This window comes from Dama dama, chromosome 20, assembly GCF_033118175.1.
Source record: "Dama dama isolate Ldn47 chromosome 20, ASM3311817v1, whole genome shotgun sequence".
NCBI classification, from domain to species: Eukaryota; Metazoa; Chordata; class Mammalia; order Artiodactyla; family Cervidae; genus Dama; species Dama dama.
This window is the reverse complement of record NC_083700.1, coordinates 91889969-91912159: the sequence shown is the minus strand read 5'-3', so window position 1 is coordinate 91912159 and position 22191 is coordinate 91889969. Positions and strand designations below refer to the sequence as shown.

The 22191-nt window shown below is 35.8% G+C and overlaps 1 protein-coding gene across 8 annotated transcripts in view; it reads right to left on the bottom strand.

The window, feature by feature from the left end:
- EPS15 (epidermal growth factor receptor pathway substrate 15) overlaps positions 1-22191 on the bottom strand; it is a 138224-nt gene that overhangs the window by 47344 nt on the left and 68689 nt on the right. For all 8 annotated transcript variants that reach the window (XM_061121920.1, XM_061121923.1, XM_061121924.1 and 5 more), the window contains exon 13: positions 10704-10776. In XM_061121920.1, the coding sequence (XP_060977903.1) occupies positions 10704-10776 (73 nt within the window). The remainder of the gene's footprint in view (positions 1-10703; positions 10777-22191) is intronic.

Sequence of the window (22191 nt, the reverse complement as noted above, 5' to 3'; positions counted from 1 at the left end):
ACACAGAAAAAATGATGAGAAGACATGACATTAAAGCAAAATGGAGGAAAAGAAAGCTAACTAATCAGTAAATGATGCTGGATTTACCCATATGGCAAAAAGAAAAAAAAAAATTATAACATCTCTAAACATATCAAACAGAAAAATAAATTTCAAGTATATTGCAAACCTAAGATGAAAAACAAAACTTTAAATATGAAGAAGAAAAATAAAGATCTCAGTGTAGTTAAGAACTTAAAAAAAGATAAACCATTTTAAAATGACATATTTATTTATTCATCAATGTGCCAGACTTTATGCTTAATGATAAAGGATACAGAGATTTTAAAAAATACAATAGGAAATCTTTGTACCTTCTGCTTTTCTGTGGACCTAAAGCTCTGTAAATAATAAAGTCTATTTTTAAAAAAATACAAGGGAGATTTGGGAGACAGATGAAAGCAACCTTGCCATTCTCATTATTTATCAGGAAACACAGCACCCAGGATGGCCTAATTTACAAATCCTCTGACAATTGGGGTTCCTCATCCAAACCAGAGAAAATCACTTGAGTGACTATTTTCCTAATTCTCGGAAGAATGGTAAATTAATACTTCCGTGGCAGATGCACAGGAGAGAGGTTAATTCATTATATATAAAGGATTCCACAAGGAATTAGGACTTGATGCTTTCCAGGAACCACAGGTGACAATGAGGAATGGATTGATAACTCTAAGGCATGTGTCTGTGGGAGGTGGGCAGAGATCTTGAACAGGGTGAAGTAAAATTGTGAACACAAATTTCTAAAAGTAACAGCAATTTTAAATAACATACTATTCAAAGAACACAATGATCATTCATCAGAATAAGAATCTAAGAACAACAGAGGAAACACTTATCAAAAAAGGTCTCTGAATTATCGTTAAATAAGACGCTGAACAAGGCTTTTAACAACTGCTTTTTATCTTATATTTTCTCAATCAACCAATTAATTGAAAAGTGCAACTACTACCATGCTGCTTTCCTTAAAAAAATCCCCTTAAAATAGCCAACACAATGGACGATCATGACTCTTCTTGGGCTAACATTCCATGGGTCTAGGTGATTGCAGATTCACAATGGTGAGCTCCACTAGTATTTATCATAAATTTACCAGCATGCCTAAATTTTTTTCATGCCTAAATTTTTAACCTTGCTTACACTGTTAACAGATCCATACTCAAAATGGACATACATTGGCTCTTAACAAACACATGGCAGTTTAACTGTCCCTCCCCTGATTCATAATTTTTGTTTGCCTTTGCTTCTTCCTATTTCAAATGTCCAACTGTCTTTAAAAAAAAAAAAAAAAAAAACAATTCACTGCATAGAAGATTTCAAAAATTTATGTTGGCTTCCTACTGTATAGTATAGGAAACTCTATTCAGTGCTCCGTGGTGACCTAAACGGGGAGAAAACCCAAAAAAGAGGAGATGTATGTATGGGGACTGTGTGCTGAGTCACTCAGTCATGTCTGACTCTTACACTACAGACAGTAGCCTGCCAGGCTCCTCTGTCCATGGGGATTCTCAAGGCAAGAACACTGGAGGGGGTTGCCATGCCCTCCTCCAGGGGATCTTCCCAACCCAGGGATCAAACCCAGGTCTCCCACATTGCAGGTGGATTCTGAGCCATCAGGGAAGCCCAATCTATGTATACATTTAGCTGATTCACTCTGTTGTTGTACAGCAGAAAGTAACACAACATAGTAAGGCAACTATACTCCAATAAAAATTAATTTTAAAAATATGATGGTTCCCTCTTATCTACAGTATAGAGTAAAACAGATGACAAGATACCTTAGAACCTTCATTTCTGGTCCTCATGTTCACCTGTGCCCCATCCTCAACAGATCTTCTTTTTTCTCCAATATATAGTGTACTTCAAATTCCCTATGCTTTTCCCATACCATCTGCTCTGTCTTGAATGCCCTTCCACACCATCCCTATCTGGAAGCTCACTTTTCGTTCTTTAAGACCCAGCCACATTTAGTATGACCCACCTTGAGTTTCCCTTACCTGTGCTCTTAGAGCAGTTAGTACCTAACCTCTATTATCATACTCACTACAATGCATGATATGTGTGTGTTAGCTGCTCATTTGTGCCCAACTCTCTGTGACCCCACAGATTGCAGCCCAAGAAGCTCCTCTGTCCATAGAATCCTCCAGGCAAGAATAATGGAGTAGGTAGCCATTCCCTTCTCCATGGGATCTTCCTGACTCAGGGACTAAACTTGGATCTCCTGCATGGCAGACAGATTATTGACCATCTGAGCCACCAGGGAAACACAGTGTAAAAAACAGTGTACTAGAGTTACCTTTAAATAATAAACTCCTGATAGACAGCCAATGCCTCATCTTTCTTAGAGGTTCCACAACCTAGTACAATGTCTTGCACATTCCAGGCAATTAATCAGGCAATGATTTGTAACTATCACAAGAATTCTACTATCTGGGAGAAACTATTGGGGAATGTGCCTGAAGCTGACAGAAACAGCTTCATATTCTTTCAACATACTACAGAAAGCTTAATTCTACATTTAAACTATAGCAAAATATTAAAACTAGCCTCTAACTGACAGACAGCAAACGCATTTTGTTAAATTAAAATAGCATCTAAATTTCTATACTGATTCAACATTTGTATAGACTGTAGACCAAGAATGAGTTGACATTTTAAATTTCCATTATATGGAAATAATCTTTACTGCTTTAGCATGTCACTGTGGCATATATCTTTCTTTCTTTTTTTACCTTATATTATATACTATTACTCTTTAGGAAGACATAATAACAGCTTCACTTTAACCTAGTACCTTGAAAACCTACAGTGGCTTGAAAACTTCTTGTAATTACAAAATATTTTGAAAGCACGCCATTTGCAGATCTAAAGTGATTTTTATATTTGGGAAAATAATCCATTGTCAATACTCTGTTATAAAATTATTATATGGTTTACACATAACAATATGCTGACCCAAAAGGCATTTTTAAAGAAATGCTTAACAGGAATAGGAAAAACGTTACTTACTCCAATTTTCAAAAATTCTACTCTAATTTCCTACCCTCTCCCCAATCTCCCCCCATAAATCTTAGACTTCACATCTCTAATAATATCTAGTCTTTATAAACACATGTAATTTTGATGTCTCTACTTTCATTCTAAATCCAATTAAGAAAAATGAAATTTGCCTTAAAAGGGCCACGTAATAAAAAAAAATGACTAGGACATAATGCTAATTTTTAAAAGTTGAATACAAAGGCATATACAGTATGACTGTAAATGAATATAAAGCCATGCGCATATACTCAGAAAATATAGCAAAATGTTAACCATGACTCTCCCTGAAATGTGAAATTGTAGCGTTTTTTTCTTCTTACACTTTTCTTTATTTTAAAAGATTAATATGGACTCATATTACTTTTATAATCAGAAAATGTCAAGTCTGCAGTTTTTAAGTATCACGTATCATATGGTTTCATACCAATATAAAAATATTCTGATGTAACTGAATTTTTAACATAACAACTACCAATAGTAGGATCAATGCTGGTTTCCTTTAACAAAATGAACCAAATTTCAAAACTTGTATTTTTTAGTGAGCCACTTTAAACACATCCCTAGAAGAAAGGTTTATGTAAGAGGAAAGGGAATAAACAAATCAATGTAACATTTACTCATTCTTGCCCTTTCTCTTCCAAAGAGCAAACATATTCCCTCAAATTTCCCAACTTCACTTTTATGCTACAGTAAAAATCCACATAGTAACACAAAAGTATGGGCCTTGAGGGAAAGGTTATTGAAAAAATACCTCACATTGGTGACATACTTTAAGCTGGACAGAGGTCCATATTCAAATTAAAGCCTCTCCATGTCTATTTCAAATATGAAAGAAGATCTTCTCTAAAAAAATTCCAACACTAATCCATACACACAAACGTCTTCTTTTTCAGTAAGCAAACTTAAAATTATTAAACTGCACAAAAGCAAAATGAACAGATTGCAAACACAAACACTAGGAAAAAAAAGAACCAAATTTCACTACAAAATTACTTGGTAAGGCTGCCACCACTGTAATGTAATTTTCACAACAATTTCAATATCCATATCTACTTGGCTATTTTATTTTGGCACAGAATGGTTTATCCTGAGACTAAGTGAAGTTAACGGATGTACATCTCTCTCCCTGCCCACCCTTGACTAGGACAGTGGCAGGTTCTCTTAGCAAACACCATGTTCTACTAAACTAGGATAATTTTCTCTTAATCTCAAAGTAGCCCTTTGGGGAAATCCTCTCCTGGATTAGGGTACAACCTCAGTTACTATCAAATGCCAACTCATCAAGGAAGTGACTAGACACTTGCAGATGCCTTCCTAGTTACGCTCTATCTTCCATCATCACGCTCTACTTGCTCACCTGTGCCATCAACAACAAAAGCAAAGAGGGTAGCAGCAATTAGGAAATGGCAAGGATAAAATGACAAGACTACTGTAATGCACTGCCAAGGTTTGCTTTAGAAAAATACCAAAGCAAGCCACATCCAAGGTTCTTTATCGAGGAGTGAAAGGATCCTTGATCTGCAATCTTGGCTTTATTTAAAACTAAATTTCAAGGAAAATACCCTATTTTCTAGAAATCACAGAAAATAAAGAAAACGATGAACTTGTGCCCATCCCGCCATACCCTCTGAAGTGCTACGGAGGGTAGTGGAAATAAAATTTAAACAAATATATAAAAGCTCTCAGCTATATTAAAGAATAAGATAATTCATTTTAGCAACCCAAATTGGCTGTATAACCAACGAAGTTAAATCTATGAAACATGAATACGTTTCGATCTATTTCATATAAATACAGAGTAAAAAATAAACAAAAAGGATACTAATTTATAAATAAAACACTTACTTAAAAAAAAAACTCAAAGCATACATACAGTATATCTATACTTGAAAAGTTATTATAGAAAATAAAGGAAATTTTAAGTATTTTGGTAATCTTACAGAAAATGATTTTTAGTTGATTAAAAAAACTCTACAGATTAATCCAGAACTAAAAATAATCAGGTACATTCATTATGTTGGCCTAATTCTCAAAATAGAAGTTACAGGAATATTCTTAACATAAAAAAGTATCAACTATAAAGCAAGATGTTTTTTAAGTCAAAGACCAGAAAGGGAGCCTATTAAACTAGGGTAGATGTTAGAAAACCTCACTAACAGCCTGCCTTTATTTCTCAATCATATGCTTCTCAGCATGTTCTAAGAGCATTATCGCCAGGAAAAGAATGTTGAGCTCATGTATCTAATTTTATTTCCACCCAAAATAAGTCATCTTTCTTCATCTAGGGGGAAAAAAATGGGCAATTACTATAAGCTACTAGATCTTTATTGATAAAGTTTAAATAACTGTGAGCTTCTCTCTCATGAAGGTAGTATGAACAATATGGAAAAGTCTGACTCTTCACGATACCACCTGTGCTCCCAATCCTTTCTGCCTGTGGTTTCTGGGTGTCTCTTGTCCCATTTTTAATTTCATGCACAAAATGGAAGTTTATTCGTTTCTACTGTCAATAGCTTCCTTAAATTTACCTCCATCTAAGAATATATTACCATCTACAGTATAAGATATGATCCAAGGTACAATTTTTGAGCTTAGGGAGCTCACAATATAGGCTGTAAGATATTGGAATCTATATACACACACATTAAGTGAGTACATAAAATAACATCCTGGTGTGCCATGCAAGTGTATACACATTCCTCTGGAAGTTCCAACACAAGAAAAACAAGCAAACTGAGGGGACAAAGAAGGGAAAATTTAGAAAACTGATGGGTCTCAGTTGGATTTTAAGACATGGGTGGAATTCACATAAATAGGAAGATAGGGAACATTCTAGATCGCAGCAACAAAAGTTATAAGAGTGGAAGTAACAAAGAACAAGTGAATGCCACACAGTTCAGAAGCAGGCAATCAAAAAATAAGTAGTACAAGAGGATGGCCTATAATCTTTTTTTCTCTACTTCCAATATACCCATGAGGATGACATTCTCCCACTACTAACAGTGGCAGTGGGCAGCAGTAAAGATTTTCACATATGAGAGTCATAATTACTAAAACTGGTTTGGGTAGAAAGCAAGGAGGAGGATGGAGTAAGCGCTTATATCTGACTTAAAAATTTCAGATGTTAGGTAACAGGGGTGGCAGTAGTGAGAAAGAAAAACAGACAGAAAAGTTCAAAACTTGAAGTCAATTTTTTTCAGCAAGCTGAGACTCATTTTAGATATACTGGATTTGAAATGATAAACCTCAAAAGGCCTAACTGGAGATGTGAGACTTGCACTCAAGAGAGTTGAGGGCTTGACAGATGTTTGGGAATCATCAGTATATGGTATGTGGATGACAGAGGGTAGGGAAAAGGGAGGAAAGAGGGGATCAGAGTGTGTCCATCAGTCCTGGGCAAAGGCAACAAAAGCAAAAGGTCAAAGAAGTAGGGCTACGACTATTCAGGAGAAAGCAATCCAAGATATCAGTAACCAATGCAGGAAGAACCCATGGATTTGGCCTTAAGATTCTTCTTGGTCCTGGGAAGATAAATTAAGCACAAAGGTATGGATGAACAGGAAATTAAGCAAGATTACTGAAAAGCTAGGAAGGGGGAGGGAGGGTGGGGGAAAGGGTCACACAAAGCAACAAAAATAGAGAAAAATAGCCTGGCAGTTAAAGTGACAGCAACAGGGGAAAAAATACTGATTAGCCCTATATGCAGATAGGGCTCCCCAGGTGGTGCTAGTGATAAATGTAGGAGACACCTGCCAATGTAGGAGACACAAGAGACAGAAGTTAGACCCCAGGGTCAGGAAGATCCCCTGGAGGAGGGAATGGCAAATATCCAGGACTCTTGCCTGGGGAATCCCATGGACAGAGGAGCCTGGCGGGCTACAATTCACAGGGTCGCAAAGAGTCGGACACACTGAAGCAACTTATCTGAGGCACTTTACCAACAATATGTCATTTTATTCTAACAGCAAAACTCTGCTATCTCATGTTACAGAAGTGAAAACTAATGTGTAGAGTGGTTAAATTTCTTCCTTAGGATCTCAAACTTCAGAAGAGCCAGAATTAGGAACTGAATTCAAGGTTCCCTGATACCAAGTCATTCCTATAAACTTCTATGCAAAATTGAAGAAAGCATACATGAGGATGAATTCCTACATATTTGTTGATTACCTTGAAGGACAGTTTTTTTTTTTTTAAAGATTCTGTGTTATTACTGTCCAATACATGAAGTTCTGATAAAATCATACAGTACAGATAAAAACAGGCTGTGAAAGCTGAGTCGTTTTAGGGCGAAATGGCAGATCACTTAACAGTTTTGGTTTTTTTTAGGAATTCGAAATGTTTAAAAATAGATAAGGTGGTTTCTGAAAAAGAAAGAAAAAGAGAAGTGAAAAAGAAAGGGAAAAAAAAGAAAAGAAAAGAAGAAGAATGGGAGGGAGGGAGAAGAGAAGAAAGAAACCACTGAGGAAATGTTAGCTCACAAGAAAATTTGACTTAGAAAGAAGTGACAAATGCATAAAAAATGCATAGACTTTGTGTTGGTTAATGCAATGGTAAACAACAGAATATACAGGCCTCATAATACTTCTGTAATGGTGTACATATAATGTCTTTAGCACTTTTGGAAAATATGCAGACACTAATTAAAGATCATTCTAGATAAAAATACATATTTCTTTAAAGGGGTGGGGATCACGGGAGGGGAGTATGATCTCACAGCACATCCCTGCAGATGTACAAAGATGAAACTACATTTTCTTGAAATTCTAGTGAACGTGGCAGCAAAAATTTGTTGCAAGGATGTTGGCTGGTTTTCACAAAGTTTTTTTTTGTTTTTACAAATGGAGCTATAAGGTTATATTTGAAGAAAATTTTTAATAAAATTGTGCACATGCAGTTTAAGGTAGGAAAGAATGTGGGTCTACCTTCTTCCTGTAACAACAAGAAACTCAAACCATAAACATTTGAGATAGAACAGCCTTTTACAGTTTCCCCCCCTTGCATCATTTTGGATCTAATTTCTCCACAGAACTTGACAAACTAGCAGTGTACCTCATATGAGTTAACAGTGATCATCCCATGACATAAAATATGAAGTTAACTGTTGGTTTGTTCTTCAAGAAAAAAATCGTGAACTGTGAGTCTTCAAGATGGTAATATATCAGAACACAGACAGGAAACAAATATGTAGAAAATTAATTATGTAGCAGACCTTCTAATTTACCTGAATTAGAAAGACTATATAAATGCTAAAAAAAAAAAAAAAAAAAAGAACTAGTCTTTTGGCACTTTGATCAAATCTAAAGAGGCTTTGAAAGTCTGGTTTCTGTACTTGAGATATGAGCTCATATTATCACAAACTGTAACTTTAGAAATACAGAGAAAAGCAAGAATACGCAGGAAAGCCATATTTGATTGAGGCAGGAAGACATTTATTGATGAGTCAAAATTCTCTTACTTCTCCCTTGATGCCTTCATTTTGGCATTTTTCGTTAGCACCTACATTAGAAAGTGGGGTCAGAAGGAAGCAGGGAAGCGGTAGTAAAATGCCTTTTGGCAGAGAAATTAGAAAACAAGCACTAAAAGTTCAAGTTAGTTACAGATCTTAATTATTCATGTTATTCCTAGTCTGTGCCTCATTACCAATGGCTAATTCAGAGTTAACTCAATAGGTAATACAATATATTTATTATCACTTTCAGGTAAGTGGTCTTGCTTCAGAAAATCAAAAATAATCACTAAAATGAAAGCTTTAATTACTTGTAGATGTCAACTATCCATGTCATTCTTAGTCTAGTATCTCATTACCATAAACAATATAAAAATACCTGTACTGACATGGAATGAGTAATGAATCTACTAATGCAAAAAGCTTTAATTCTATGTTTTTTTTCAATGAACCTACATGTTCAACCATTACAATCTGGCCTACACTCACCATGCTCTAAAATACCTTTTATTTATAGCACCTTATGCAAAAAAAAAAAAAAATTCAACTATTTAGACTTCCTCAGCCAAGCACACATTTTGGATTCAGCAAACTTGAAGGTTTAACATGTTCCTTACCATCAATACTAGGTAAAAGAAGGGCTAGCATATAACAAAGAAATGTTGACTGACAACAAAACTTCTATAAATATAACAAATCAAATATTTAAGGATAGCTGATTTAGTTTGAAAAGAAAAGTGTAAATTGTAGTGTTCTCCCAAAGCAGCTATTTAAAATTCACAATCTCAAAAGATGCAGTAGTGAAAAACCACAGATAGATGTACACACACACAAAAAAAATAGTGTCTACTGCAAAAACCTTGGTACTTTGAGACATATCTGGCTAAATTTAGAAGTTGTCCAATATTATATCAGTAACTATATCTCTACCTCTTCAGATTGAGAAAACTTTTGTAGATCATTTTATCTTCCATTCTTAAGCTATTTTCAGCAGTAACTGCTTAAAGTCTATGACTCCTGCATTTCTTAAGCTCAAAAATTGCACAAAAATAAAGTAATTGAGGATATCATTCCATATTTCACTATCACAAAGAGAAATATATTAGTGACAATCCGTTAACTCTGTATCACCTTTAGGAAAATTCCAGTATATATAATAAGTACAGTAATAGAATCAACTTCTAACAAGAAGTCTCTCTCTGGCTTCTTCTTCAACCCCTCAATAAATCATTCTCCCCACCCTAGCATGGTCCACCTATCATACTATCTCTGGTGAAAGTGCTACATCAAAACAAAATACTGGACCTAACAGCTTTAGAGCTTTTGCCCATTTAAAACTATTAAGACAAGGAAATCCAATATATGACTGTTAAGGTTAAGAAATGTCCATGCATGAGCTCTTACTGGCAACTGCTACCAGTGCTTCTACATCCAACATCCTGTGTGTGCTGGTGCAGCATTTAAGAAATGATGTCCCAATAACATGGTTATTGCTTATGGCTCTAAATGCAACACTGCCCAATTTTCTACATTTTAACGTTTGAAATACCTCTTTTGTGTCATTCCCAATCAGAAATGGAGGCCTTTTTGTCTTTTCTATTTGTAAAATGAAACCACTTAACACAGCACTTAGTAAAAATGAATTAAATCTCTTTATGCCAAAGTTCAAGATATCCTGGCTACTAAGCAACTTGTAAAATGCTATTTTGAATTGTTCCCTATCATTTCCTACCCTACTAGTATTGAGACAGTCCTTTAAAATATTAGGTCTCCTAGCTAAAAATATCTCACACCCATGAAAAACCAATGTGCGTTTTCATGATGATGATGATGCTCTCATTCATTCAGTTTTATTGGTGCAATAATATTTATATGACAAGTCATTCAAACTTACCTTTAAGGCTATAATATGCAGATAAATATCATCTTAAAAATACTTTTAAAATGAGAAATTTATGCTGAAAAATACTGCTTTATCATTGTAGTGTAATCTTTGCAGGCCAGAGTGAGGAGAAAAATAATAATTTTGTCAAAGATAAGGATTCATATTACATAAATAACAGGGATTCCCTTTACCTACTCACCAATACCACAACCATCACACTGTAAATGCCCCTCTACATTTAAAATGAATCCTCCTAAATCAGAAATGGAATACTGAATTTGACAGTTCACATACCTGAACCTCGCTTGTTCTCTGTTTAACAGCATCTTCTTTCTCCTTAAGGTCCTGTTCCACATTATTCTTTTCCCTAGAAGACCAGCAAACAATGCAAGAATATTTGAGAACATCAGCTACAGCCGGTATGGTTATCCATCCTCCTAATCCTGAATCGCTTTTTAAATACATGGTGAAACATTCAATTTTTAAATGAAGGGCAGCTTTTTCTACCCTCTTTTAATTATTTATGGAATAGAAATCAATATAAGCTCTATTAGTAAAAAAAAAAAAAAATCGCTTTCTCACTAAAATGTGGTGAAAAGAGAATAGATTAAAAAAGGAAGAGGAGAAAAATAATCAATGAAACATTAAGGTTTCACTGATCTCACTGTTGCTATGGAAATGCTGTCCAATGAAAATTACTTGTGAAAAACAAGGAGGGGTTGCATCAGCTCTGTGAGCTTAACCCTTAAATACCACTGTTAAATAAAATGAAAATGGCTAAGAGAAACAGTCAACAATATTAAGGAAAAGGACTTTACTTAAGTGCTAATTACCTCTTAAGTCCCTTGTGTGCACCAATTTTAGAATGAAACAACAGAGAAAATAGAAAAGACTGCCAATACACAGGTCATCTGATCTATTCAATACTGCATCTGCTCAAAAGCTATTTTAGGACCACCTTTCAATATCAATTGATTAAATATATAAGATAATGTGCACTGAGTGAAAAAAAGAACCACATTAGCATTTATCTCTTTCTACTCTTCAGGTCATACATGTTAGGATCCATATTTACATTGAAATATCATTTTCTAAATTCTTATATGCTTCCATCAAAACTGGATTCCTAATAAGGGACTCTTAAGCAATCTTAGATTCGGAATTACAAAACAGAGGTTTTTTTTTTAAAGTAAAAAATTTAAAACCCTGGTTGTACTGAAATCTCTCCCCTCCCTACTGCTCCCTTCACTTTCTTTTTCCACAAAATGAGAAGAAAAAGCCACAGAATTCTGCAAGAATACACTTTTGGGGTGAGGCGAAGGTAATGAAGACCAACAAGAAGAAGGGAGGATGCCATTCAAGAAGTCCTTCAAATTAGCACTGCAGAGTTTTTTCTTAGAGCTTCATGACTGTATTTCAGTTTCAGCTTAAGACATAACCCAAACAGAGGCTCAGGCTCCATTAAGCTGAGGCATAAAATAAAGTGAGAAAATTTTATCACAGGAGATACTTAAGGGACCTACATGCCACTTTTAAATTTCTCACCAGTGTAGATAAAAATCAACTGTTTTGGATACATAGGTGCAATGCTCTTAAGATTTGTATGAGGGGAGAAAAGTACAATAATAAAGCTATTTGTGTAATGCTGCTTTTAAATACCAAAGATGACCAAGGAGCTCACTAACTGTTTGTCAGATGGGTCAAAATATGATTCAAGATGTAGTGGAGGTTTTTAAACATTCTCTTATCATACGAATCACTGTGGCAGCCCATTACTCCCATACCTCAAACTACTTATTAAGCAAAGGTCATCCCTTACTTCCAGTCCTTAAAAAATTAGGTAAAATTGAAAAACAAAAAAAAATCCAGGAAGAGAAATTTAAATATACTCCACAAATTCTGCAAGTTCAATCTTAGAAATTTTTTCTTTCCACCTTATGTGAGCAGAGGAGTGTTTCCAGTCCTGGTGCAGCATGTCAAAAATCAGTCACATGAAACACCAGCTTCCTCCCTTCATCCCAAATCCTCAGAGGCATTCCACACAAGGTCAGTACCAACTCAGTTCCTTGTTTCTGACAGTAGATAATAACAAAAACAGAAAATGCAACATAGTATCACAAACCAAACGTGCACACACTAATATGCATGTCTGTATTCAATCTTTTCTTGCTCTGCTGTTAATTGCTGGTACTGACCATGTCTGCTCAGATTGCATGAAAGAAAACAGGGTGCAAGAAGGCAGTGAACTGCTTTAACACAACTAAGATACAAGAATGGGAGAGCAAAAGAAGGAAGCTCACTCAGTGAAAAAGGAAAACAGATTACAAAGTACTCTCAGCTCTAACCAGCAAACAACATTGATGTTTGGGTAAAATGGAAGAACAACATAAAGTACAAATTCATGATTTTGGGTGTGGGAGGGGTGGGGAGTGGTGGTGACATCAAACACCCTGAAGACCATTCCCAACTAAATAAAAATATAGGAATTTTTAGGGATTAAAAATTTCTCTTTATTCTGAGATCAATTAAATTTAACTTTCAGTCCATATTTATCTAGTCAAATTCTGGTCTCATAACTCCTTTTATTATCAAAATCAAGTAGTATAATTACTGAACAGAAAACTTTAAAAAGAATAAAATGACCAGTTATAGTACTTTCTATACCAAACCTATGACTGATTCATGTTGATGTTTGGTAGAAACCAACACAATACTGTAAAGTAATCACCCTTCAATTAAAACTAAATAAATTTTTTAAAAATTAATGAATGAAAATCTTTCCTAAAACCAGACTGAAAATCAAATAATTTTCTCATTAATTTAGATGATAATTTCAGAGATACCAAATTGTTATTCTGTGGTATTCCACAGGCATTTAACCTCTATAACTATCTTTCTCATTTCAGGCAACTAAAAATATGTAAACACACTTTAGGTACACTAACCACGGCAGGCCATATTCCTTACATTCTCCTCACTCTCAAACAACAGATGTATTTTTCTAAAGGTGATGAATACATAGTCAATACAAGAACATCCAAGCATTCTGTTTAACACTAGTAATTTAAAATTTTAATTATTTTTAAGACTCTGTGCCACAATAAACAGATGTTTAGATGCAGTTTCCTAAGGAGTCCATCAATACATGTGGATAAGACATACATATCTCAAAGACAGGTGTGTGAGTATTTTGTGGCTTATCTTAGACGTCGGGAAAAGCTACTGCCCACCTTAGCAACTTCTGAAAAAGGGAAACGATCCTACACACCCTCCATTTTAGACTATCTCTCTGGCCCTATTTACTCCCAAGGTTATAGCACATCTTGAAGAATCCACAAATATCAAAGCTGTAAAGAAAGGCCAGAAAAAGAGCTTCCTAGTGTTTTAAAGGTTGACGGAACCTGGAATCTGAACCAGCAAGAAAAGCAAAATACAAACTAAGCTTTCAGAATCTGAAGTTTATAACTGTATAAACTTATGATCAAGTAGTCAAACATCCGTCCAAGGACTGGAGGCTTGGATTCTAATCTGGCTCTGCCACGAAATGGTTTTTCTGACTCTGATTAGGTCATACAACTATTCAGAGCTTCAGTATTATTTTTCACTCTGCAGATGCTGATATCTCTACCATCTTAAGATTTGTACAGTGAAATGCACAAGATAGCATGTAATTAAGAAAAAAGTAGGCACTGAGCCTATGCCGATTTGGTTTTATCTATAATATTAATATTACTTAGAATTTTAAATAATATAGATGGAGTAATTTTTAAATTTGTTAAACAGAATCATGGGATATCAGAAAGTTTATAAAACACTGATGTTGTCTAAATATTCAAAATAACTACTGTCTACATTTAGAAATTCATTATATGGTTTTCAAAGCATAAGACTTGGAGTAAAATAGTCCAAAATTCAAATACTGGCTCCATCATAGTCATCCTTGTTAAACCACTGAAGTAACAGCTCCTTGTTCTAGCTGACCTGCCCTTCTTCGAGGACTCAGCGATCTTAGGAGACTACTCCTCTCTCCCTATTATCTTTCTACCCGTATAGTTCCAATAGAACATACCATCTTTTTCATCTTTTTAACCTCTCTGAATAATAATTAGCCAGTGATTAGTTTCCAACCAAAGCTCAACCAATCATAGCTTCCCACCTCATAATCACAGGAATTACCTCAAGATAGGGTCCATGATCAAAGCCAAGGTAGTTACAAACTTTATCTAAGATGCCTTTATTTGGAATTAATAGAAAACAACAACATGAATTAGATTTTACAGAAGCAGGATTTTGTATACAATTGAAGTTAAGTTGGTATCAAGTCCAATTAAACCATTCAGTTTGGGTGATAAAGTATTGGAGATTCCCAGGCTGGCATAGTTCCTGGTGAAATACCATATGATAAATACACACAGTGGTGACAGCCGCATAACAGAGCAAACACATCCATGCCACCGGTCTGTACGCCTGAAAATGGCTTTAAAACGGTTAACTTTTTGCTATGCATATTTTACCACAATAAAAAAAGTTAATAAAAAGGAAAGCACAGAGATGAGAAAACTCTAGATAGCAGATTAATTAATCTAAGATGGAGGGTTATGTGTGGTAAATAAAGCTGTAATGGTAGATCAGGTTATGATTATAAAACAACTTCAGTACTAGGTAAAGACACACAGATTTTTAACATAGGCAGACAATGCGAGTCCCCAAAGATCTGTGTTGTGCTTTTCTGAACTCCTGAATGGCATTAAACAACATAGCTCTTCTTTCTCTGCTGGTTTCTGCTCTATTGGGAAAGAGAGGAAGCAGAGGCTCTTATTATTGAGAAAGCTGATGACAGTTGCTAGAAAGGCAACAGAACACTCTGACTCTGCTTATCTTGGGAACTGTCAGAAGTCTTGAGCTGGATTAGAGTAACAACTGCAGACAGTTGATAAGAAAGTCTTGGCTTCTAATTCAAACCACTCTGAAAGTTAGACCCTAAGAATTCATATTTAGTTGATAAAAACTTAAAGTTTGAGACTAAAGACAATGATTTGTACCTTAAATTGTTAATTTCTCTTTGCCTTAAATATATAATCACTATACAACTATGTATTATTTTAATTCTTTGAACAAACAGCTACTGAGTATCTGTGCTATATTGTGCTTAGTCGCTCAGTCGTGTCTGACTCTTTGCAACCCCATGGACTGCAGTCTTGCAGGCTCCTCTGTCCATGGGGATTCTCCAGGCAAGAATACTGGGGTGGGTTGCCATGCCCTCTTTCAGGGGATCTTCTCAACCCAGGGATAAAACCCAGGTCTCCCGTATTGCAGGCGGATTCTTTACTGTCTGCGCCACCAGAGAAGCCAGAATACTGGAGTGGATAGCCTAGCCCTTCTCCAGGGGAACTTCCCAACCCAGGAATCAAACAGGGGTCTCCTGTTTGACCAGCTGAGCTACCAGGGAAGCCCACTGAGTATCTACTATATACCAAACAAGATTAAACTTGGCCCCCTACTTATAGTTTGCTGGGAAAACAAAAATAGCCATTAATGATAAAACTGTTAAGATAATTGTTATAAAAACTTAAGTGCATTTGATCCTATGGGGAAAAAACAAAACTTCCTAGTTTTAAAAGGCTGGCTTTTTTAAATGAGTTTTAGTTTTGAAAAGTAAGTCCAAATGTATTCATTGACAAAGACTGTTGAAAGGAAAGGCCAACTGGAGACAGGAAAAAACACAAACTTTGGAGTGTGGCTCACATGACCACTGCCCTGTCAGTGAAAGATTCCAAAACTAGACGATTCATATTCTTTTAAAGGAGAAAAGAAAGTTTATTTTGCAAAGTCCAAATAATTAATTTATTCTACTTGCCTAGCAGGATAAAATGAGATGAAAAAACTCAAAGAAAAGAAATGTAAGACTAGGACTTAATTTTCTTAAAGAGAACAATGGATAATAAAGTTGATGAGATTATTAATTTATATTCCACCTAGAAGTACTTCAGCACAATGCTTAGCACACAATACGTGCTTAGTAAACGCCAGCAATCATCATCATCATCCAATTTACTAGCATAAAAGCATAAAATTTACTGGCTTTTTGGAAAGTTCTAATCAAGCACCTAATCACTTCACAGCAAACAGATGGGGAAACAATGGAAAGTGACAGACTTTATTTCCTTGAGTTCTAAAATCACTGCAGATGAAATTAAAAGATGCCTGCTCCTTGGAAGAAAAACCATGATCAACCTAGACAGCATATTAAAAAGCAGAGACATTACTTTGCCGGCAAAGGTCCGTCTAGTCAAAGCTACAGTTTTTCCAGTAGTCATGTATGGATGTGAGACTTCAACCATAAAGAAGGCTGAGTGCCAAAGAACTGATGCTTTTGAAATGTGGTGTTGGAGAAGACTCTTGAGAGTCCCTTGGACTGCAAGGAGATCCAACCAGTCCATCCTAAAGGAGATCAGTCCTGGGTATTCACTGGAAGGACTGATGCTGAAGCTGAAGCTCCAATACTTTGGCTACCTGATGCAAAGAACTGACTCAGTGGAAAAGACCCTGATGCTGGGAAAGACTGAAGGGAGGAGGAGAAGGGGAAACAGAAGATGAGTTGGTTTGGATGGCATCACCAACTCAATGTTCATGAGTTTGAGCAAGCTCCAGGAGTTGGTGATGAACAGGCCTGTTGTGCTGCAGTCCATAGGGTCGCAAAGAGTCAGACACGACTGAGTGACTGAACTGAATTGAATCAAGCATCCAGAGTGATGGTAGTTAGAACTTAAATATGTTGGTAGAGACTGACTCCTAAATCCTTCAGGATCTGAAATTTCTTGGTAGACATTTTCATTTCCCCAAAACAAACTGAAACATATTTTCTAAAATGTGCTGCTCTTAAAAGACCTAAGTTCCCCTTAATAAGCTATCAGTTTCACAAAATAATGCAAGCAAGTAAAATGTCATTTCTATAGGAAACAACAGGTTCAGAGCAGAGGTCCAAGAGAAATATAAGCCACACATGTAATTTTAAATGGTCTAATAGCTCTATATTAAAAAGTAAAAAGAAACAAGTGAAATTTATTTTAATATGTTTTATTTAATCCAAGATATAAAAAAATTCACATTCTTCTTTTGAAATCCAGTATATTTTATACTAACAGCACATCTTAATTTGGATTAGCCATATTTCAAGGGCTCAATAGCCACATGCAGCTCGTGGCTGCCATATTAACACAGACTCAGACTTGAGCAAGAAGGGTTTCAAAAAAGAGAAGTTTCCCTAAGTAGAGCTTTTAAATGATGAGCCATATACTTTATGTGAATACAAATTAAGGTGCCTCTCCTTACTGCCAAACAAACAAACGCTACAACTTAGATGCTACAACATTAGTGATGACTCAATCACTAATGGACTGTTGAGGCAGTCACAACTGAGACCTTCTAGTATCAGTACCACGGGGCCAGAAACAGATCAGATTGGATTTTACAAGCAAAAGAATTCCAGATTCAATAATATAAGCAATGCTCTCTCCAGAGCTAATGTTTTCTCACAGTATTTAAACTGAACAAAACCAAAAACATAATTTTTTTAAAAAGTCAAGCCACATGGTAATAGTGCCCAAAATACTTTTAAAAAATCAGCTCCTATGTATGATTGAGGCAGAGATCTATACATTTAGGGACACAGATTCTGGCTGCCCAGCTATACTGTTTCTCTCCAACTAGGGAAGCAACTGCTCATTCCATCACTCCAACCAACGTCTGCCTAGCACCTTTCAGTGAATGCTGTGCTCCAAGCACCGAGCTAGGTTTTGGGGATGATGATGATGGCGATTACTAACAAGCACTGAGAATTTACCATGTTCCAGGAACTGTACTAGGCATTTTACATGGTATTATTCATATTTTCATTTTACAGATGAAGAAACTGAGGCACAGATAGTTAAGTAACTTGTCTAAGTCATGTCAGGAATCAACCCAGGCAACCTGGTTAGAACACCCATGTTCTGAAATATACACTATATTGACTAATTAGAAATTATAAGAGATAGTTGGTACTGTCACACAGAACTCAGAGACTACTGGGGAAAGACATATAATTCGGTATCCAAAGTGTTCTGAAAGAAGGATATTAAGTATTCTCTGGCCTGAAGCGGATATCAAGAAAAACTTCTTAGAAAAGTTGTGCATTCCTCATCTGAAAAATCAGGATAAGACTGCTCACCCTTCAGTGATGTTGCAAGAATGAAATAGGAGAACTTAAGCAGGCGTAGCACAATGCCTAATAACTACTATTGTAATCATCTATCCTGTTTACTGGCCCGAGATCAACAAACTGGCCTGACAGGATGTAGCTTCTACTTCCTGATGTTCTTGCTAAAAAGACAGAGACAGGAAGGAAGTAAAAGCTGGGAGAAGACAAATAAATATTAACTCCTGCCTCAGCATAATCCACCACCACCACACTAAGTGACTGAAGCAATTTCTTGGTATGTTTCACCTTTCATTGCCAAGACCTTCTATATTTGAGCCAATTTACTTTCAGAGCAAGGGTTCTTAAAAATTGGTTCATGGATAGCTTTTAAGGGTCTAGGAACTCCTGAAACAAATGCAAGATGGTGTGCATGGATAAATACGTTCTTTTTTTTCTGGAGGTAGAGTCTAACAGCCTTCTTCAGATTCTCAAAGGAAATCCCTAACACAACAGATTGGCAAATAGGAAAAAAACAGTCTATTAACCTTAATGTTCCTGTGAAAATTAAAATCCCTTTTGTCTATAAAATCTTCTTTTATAGTCTTCAAAATAAACTATTATTCAGAAGATCCTTTATTTCATCTTTTAGGGATGGTTTCTAGCCTGCCATAAGCTTTTCAGGAATTAAGTCTGGAAATTACTTAATATTTATAATATTCTTTGATTTATTCAACCTGTACCAAAATTTTGCAGTGTCAGGCACTGTGTGCATTAATTTCTAGACATATCCAAATGAATAAGACACAGACCCTACCCTGAAGGAGTTCAGATTTTTTTTAAAAAGGATATATTAAAAAAAAAGATCACATTAAAATGTGGTGAGTACTATTCTAAAAGAATGAAGACTCTCTAAGTAGAAAGGAAAAAAGAACTAGCAATCAAGGTTTCAGGAAGGGTTTGACAAAGATGATATTTAAGCTGGGCCTGCCTTAAAGCGGGAATAAAGTTTACAAGGTAAAGGTGTGCTCAGACAAAGGGAAACAGTAACGTCACAGGCACAGAAGAATAAAAACTGGTGGCATGTTGAACTGAGAGGTAATAAGCCCACCCAGCAAAGGGAAACAGTAGGATCACAGGCACAGAAGAATAAAAACTGGTGGCATATTGAGCTGAGAGGTAATAAGCCCATCCACCATATGGCTCAAGAAGAGGAATGAAACTGAAATGGCAGATTAAAGCATTATGTTGACCACTGAGAGAGGGGCCAAGAGCAAACACACAATATCTGTTCTAGGAGGTGTACTGTGGAAGTAATGAAGAGAAAAGAATGGTCAGGATGCCAAAAGAACACCACAAAGGAAGAGACTTTATGCCATACTCAGAAAAGGGAGATGGATCATGCTGGGGAGTTGGAGTCACTAAGGGATCCTGGTTGTACTTTCTGTATCAGTTGGAAGAAGGACAGTCTCAAGGAATGAAGGAGAGACTCAAAGCACACAGTTTATTAGGAGGTTATAGCAATGATCCAGGTTAAGAGGTAAAGGCTAATTCTAAGACAGAAAAAGCAGAAAGGACAGGACTGATTTTAACAATACTGAACAAATTATTTTCTCTATATACTTATCAATAAGCTATGTCTCTCTCTCTCTCTATATATATATACACACACACACACATATATGGGCTTCCTTGGTGGCTCAGATGGTAGAGTCCGCCCACAATGTATGAAAACACAGGTTCGATCCCTGGGTCAGGAAGATTCCCTGGAGAAGGGAATGGCAACCCACTCCAGTATTCTCGTCTGGAAATCTCATGGACGGAGGAACCTGGCAGGCTACATATAGCCCATGGGGTTACAAAGTCAAACATGACTGAGCAACTAATGCACACACACACACATATATATGGTACCTATTTTATTGATATACATGGTATCTATTACATACCCAGTAGCTCAGTGGTAAAGTGCTGGAAATGGGGGTTTGATCCCTGGGTTGGGAAGATCCCCTGGAGAAGGAAATAGCAACCCATTCCTGTACTCTTGTCTGGAAATCTCAAGGTCAGAGGAGGCTGGCAGGCTACAGTCCATGGGGTTGAAAAGGGTTGAACACGACTAAGCATCCACTCCCAGTTCAGTCATATAAGCTAAGCAGCAGGGATTAACAGTGAACAAGCACACAGTCCCTACGATTAAGAAGCACACACTCTAGTGAGGTATCCAAATAAAACAGACAGTTATAATGAAGCATGGTAAATGCTATGACAAGTGTAAATTTAAAAACTATGTAAGATAAGCTCTTAAGTAAGATTTGGTAGGTATAGGGGTTGAGAGGTAAAGTAGTCAAGAGATGGCTTTCCCTTCCAGTGAAAATGTTATCTAAGGTAAGATCTGAAGGATGAGGAGGAGTTGATCAGGCAAAGGACAAGAAAAGGTAAGAAAGGTCTCAAGAAACATTTCAAAAATAAAAGAAGAAAAATGAGAAGATAAATCTCAGGTTTCTAGCTTGAGTTACAGGAAGTGGTGATGTCACTGAGAAAGGGAAATAAAAGAGACTAGCATAGTGGTCAGGGCAAGCTTATGAAGTTATGTCCTACTGAATGATCAGATGAAAATACTAGTTGGGTAATGAAAAACACAGGTGTTCAGTTCAGGTGAGAGATCCAGGTATTAGATTACTATAACAATTGCTTTCCCATAAGTTAAAAATATTATACTAATTTAAGCTGATTGATATAATTAAATTCCAATACAGCAAGTGCTGAAGGAATTGTATAAAAAATGTGAAGAAACAGCTGACAAAAAGTCATACTGCTTCAAGCTACCAATGTCCTATATTTTCAACTAGAAACAATTTGGTGAACTAGAGAAGAAAACAACATCTCATTTTCTGACTGATATCAAAGAACATTCTTTACCTAACCAACTCTTGAGGTTATATAAATTAATAGTTTTTTACATCTCCATTGATTTTCAATGCTCAAAACAAATTATTATTCTAAGAAACATATTTCTTTCTTCATTACGCTTTTCTATATTTTCCAAATTTTAATGACTATGTATTATAACCACCACTGAGGGGAAAAAAATCTTTTAAAGCAACGTATTCATTACACACTCATTACAATTTCATATTATGTATGTTGTTTATTTGCAGATTTGGTCCCTGGACTAAAATTAAGTATCTTCATCTGAAAACCAAATAAATAAGAAGGAGCAAATCTTCTGTCACATAACAATTTAGTAAAAGTCACAACAAAATCTGTTTAAATTCTTTTTTCCTGTTTAGTAGTTATACACATCACAGTCTGACATATTAATAAAAGATTTGATTCAAAGGCTATAGAGTAATACCATTGCACAGAAAAAATTGTTATTCACAGTAACAGAAGCCAAGCTTTATAATGTAATATCTCAAAGGTTTGGTGGAAGTGACCTAATACCATTTACCAAACTGAATTTTAACAACCGTAATTTCAGCAGGGGTAAATGACTCTTATTATGACATTACTGAAGTTGACAGATGATGGAAGTTTGCCTACACTGTAGTTCTCACCTAAAGTAAAAGCCTAGGGAAAATATTTTCACAAGTGTCAAATCAAGTA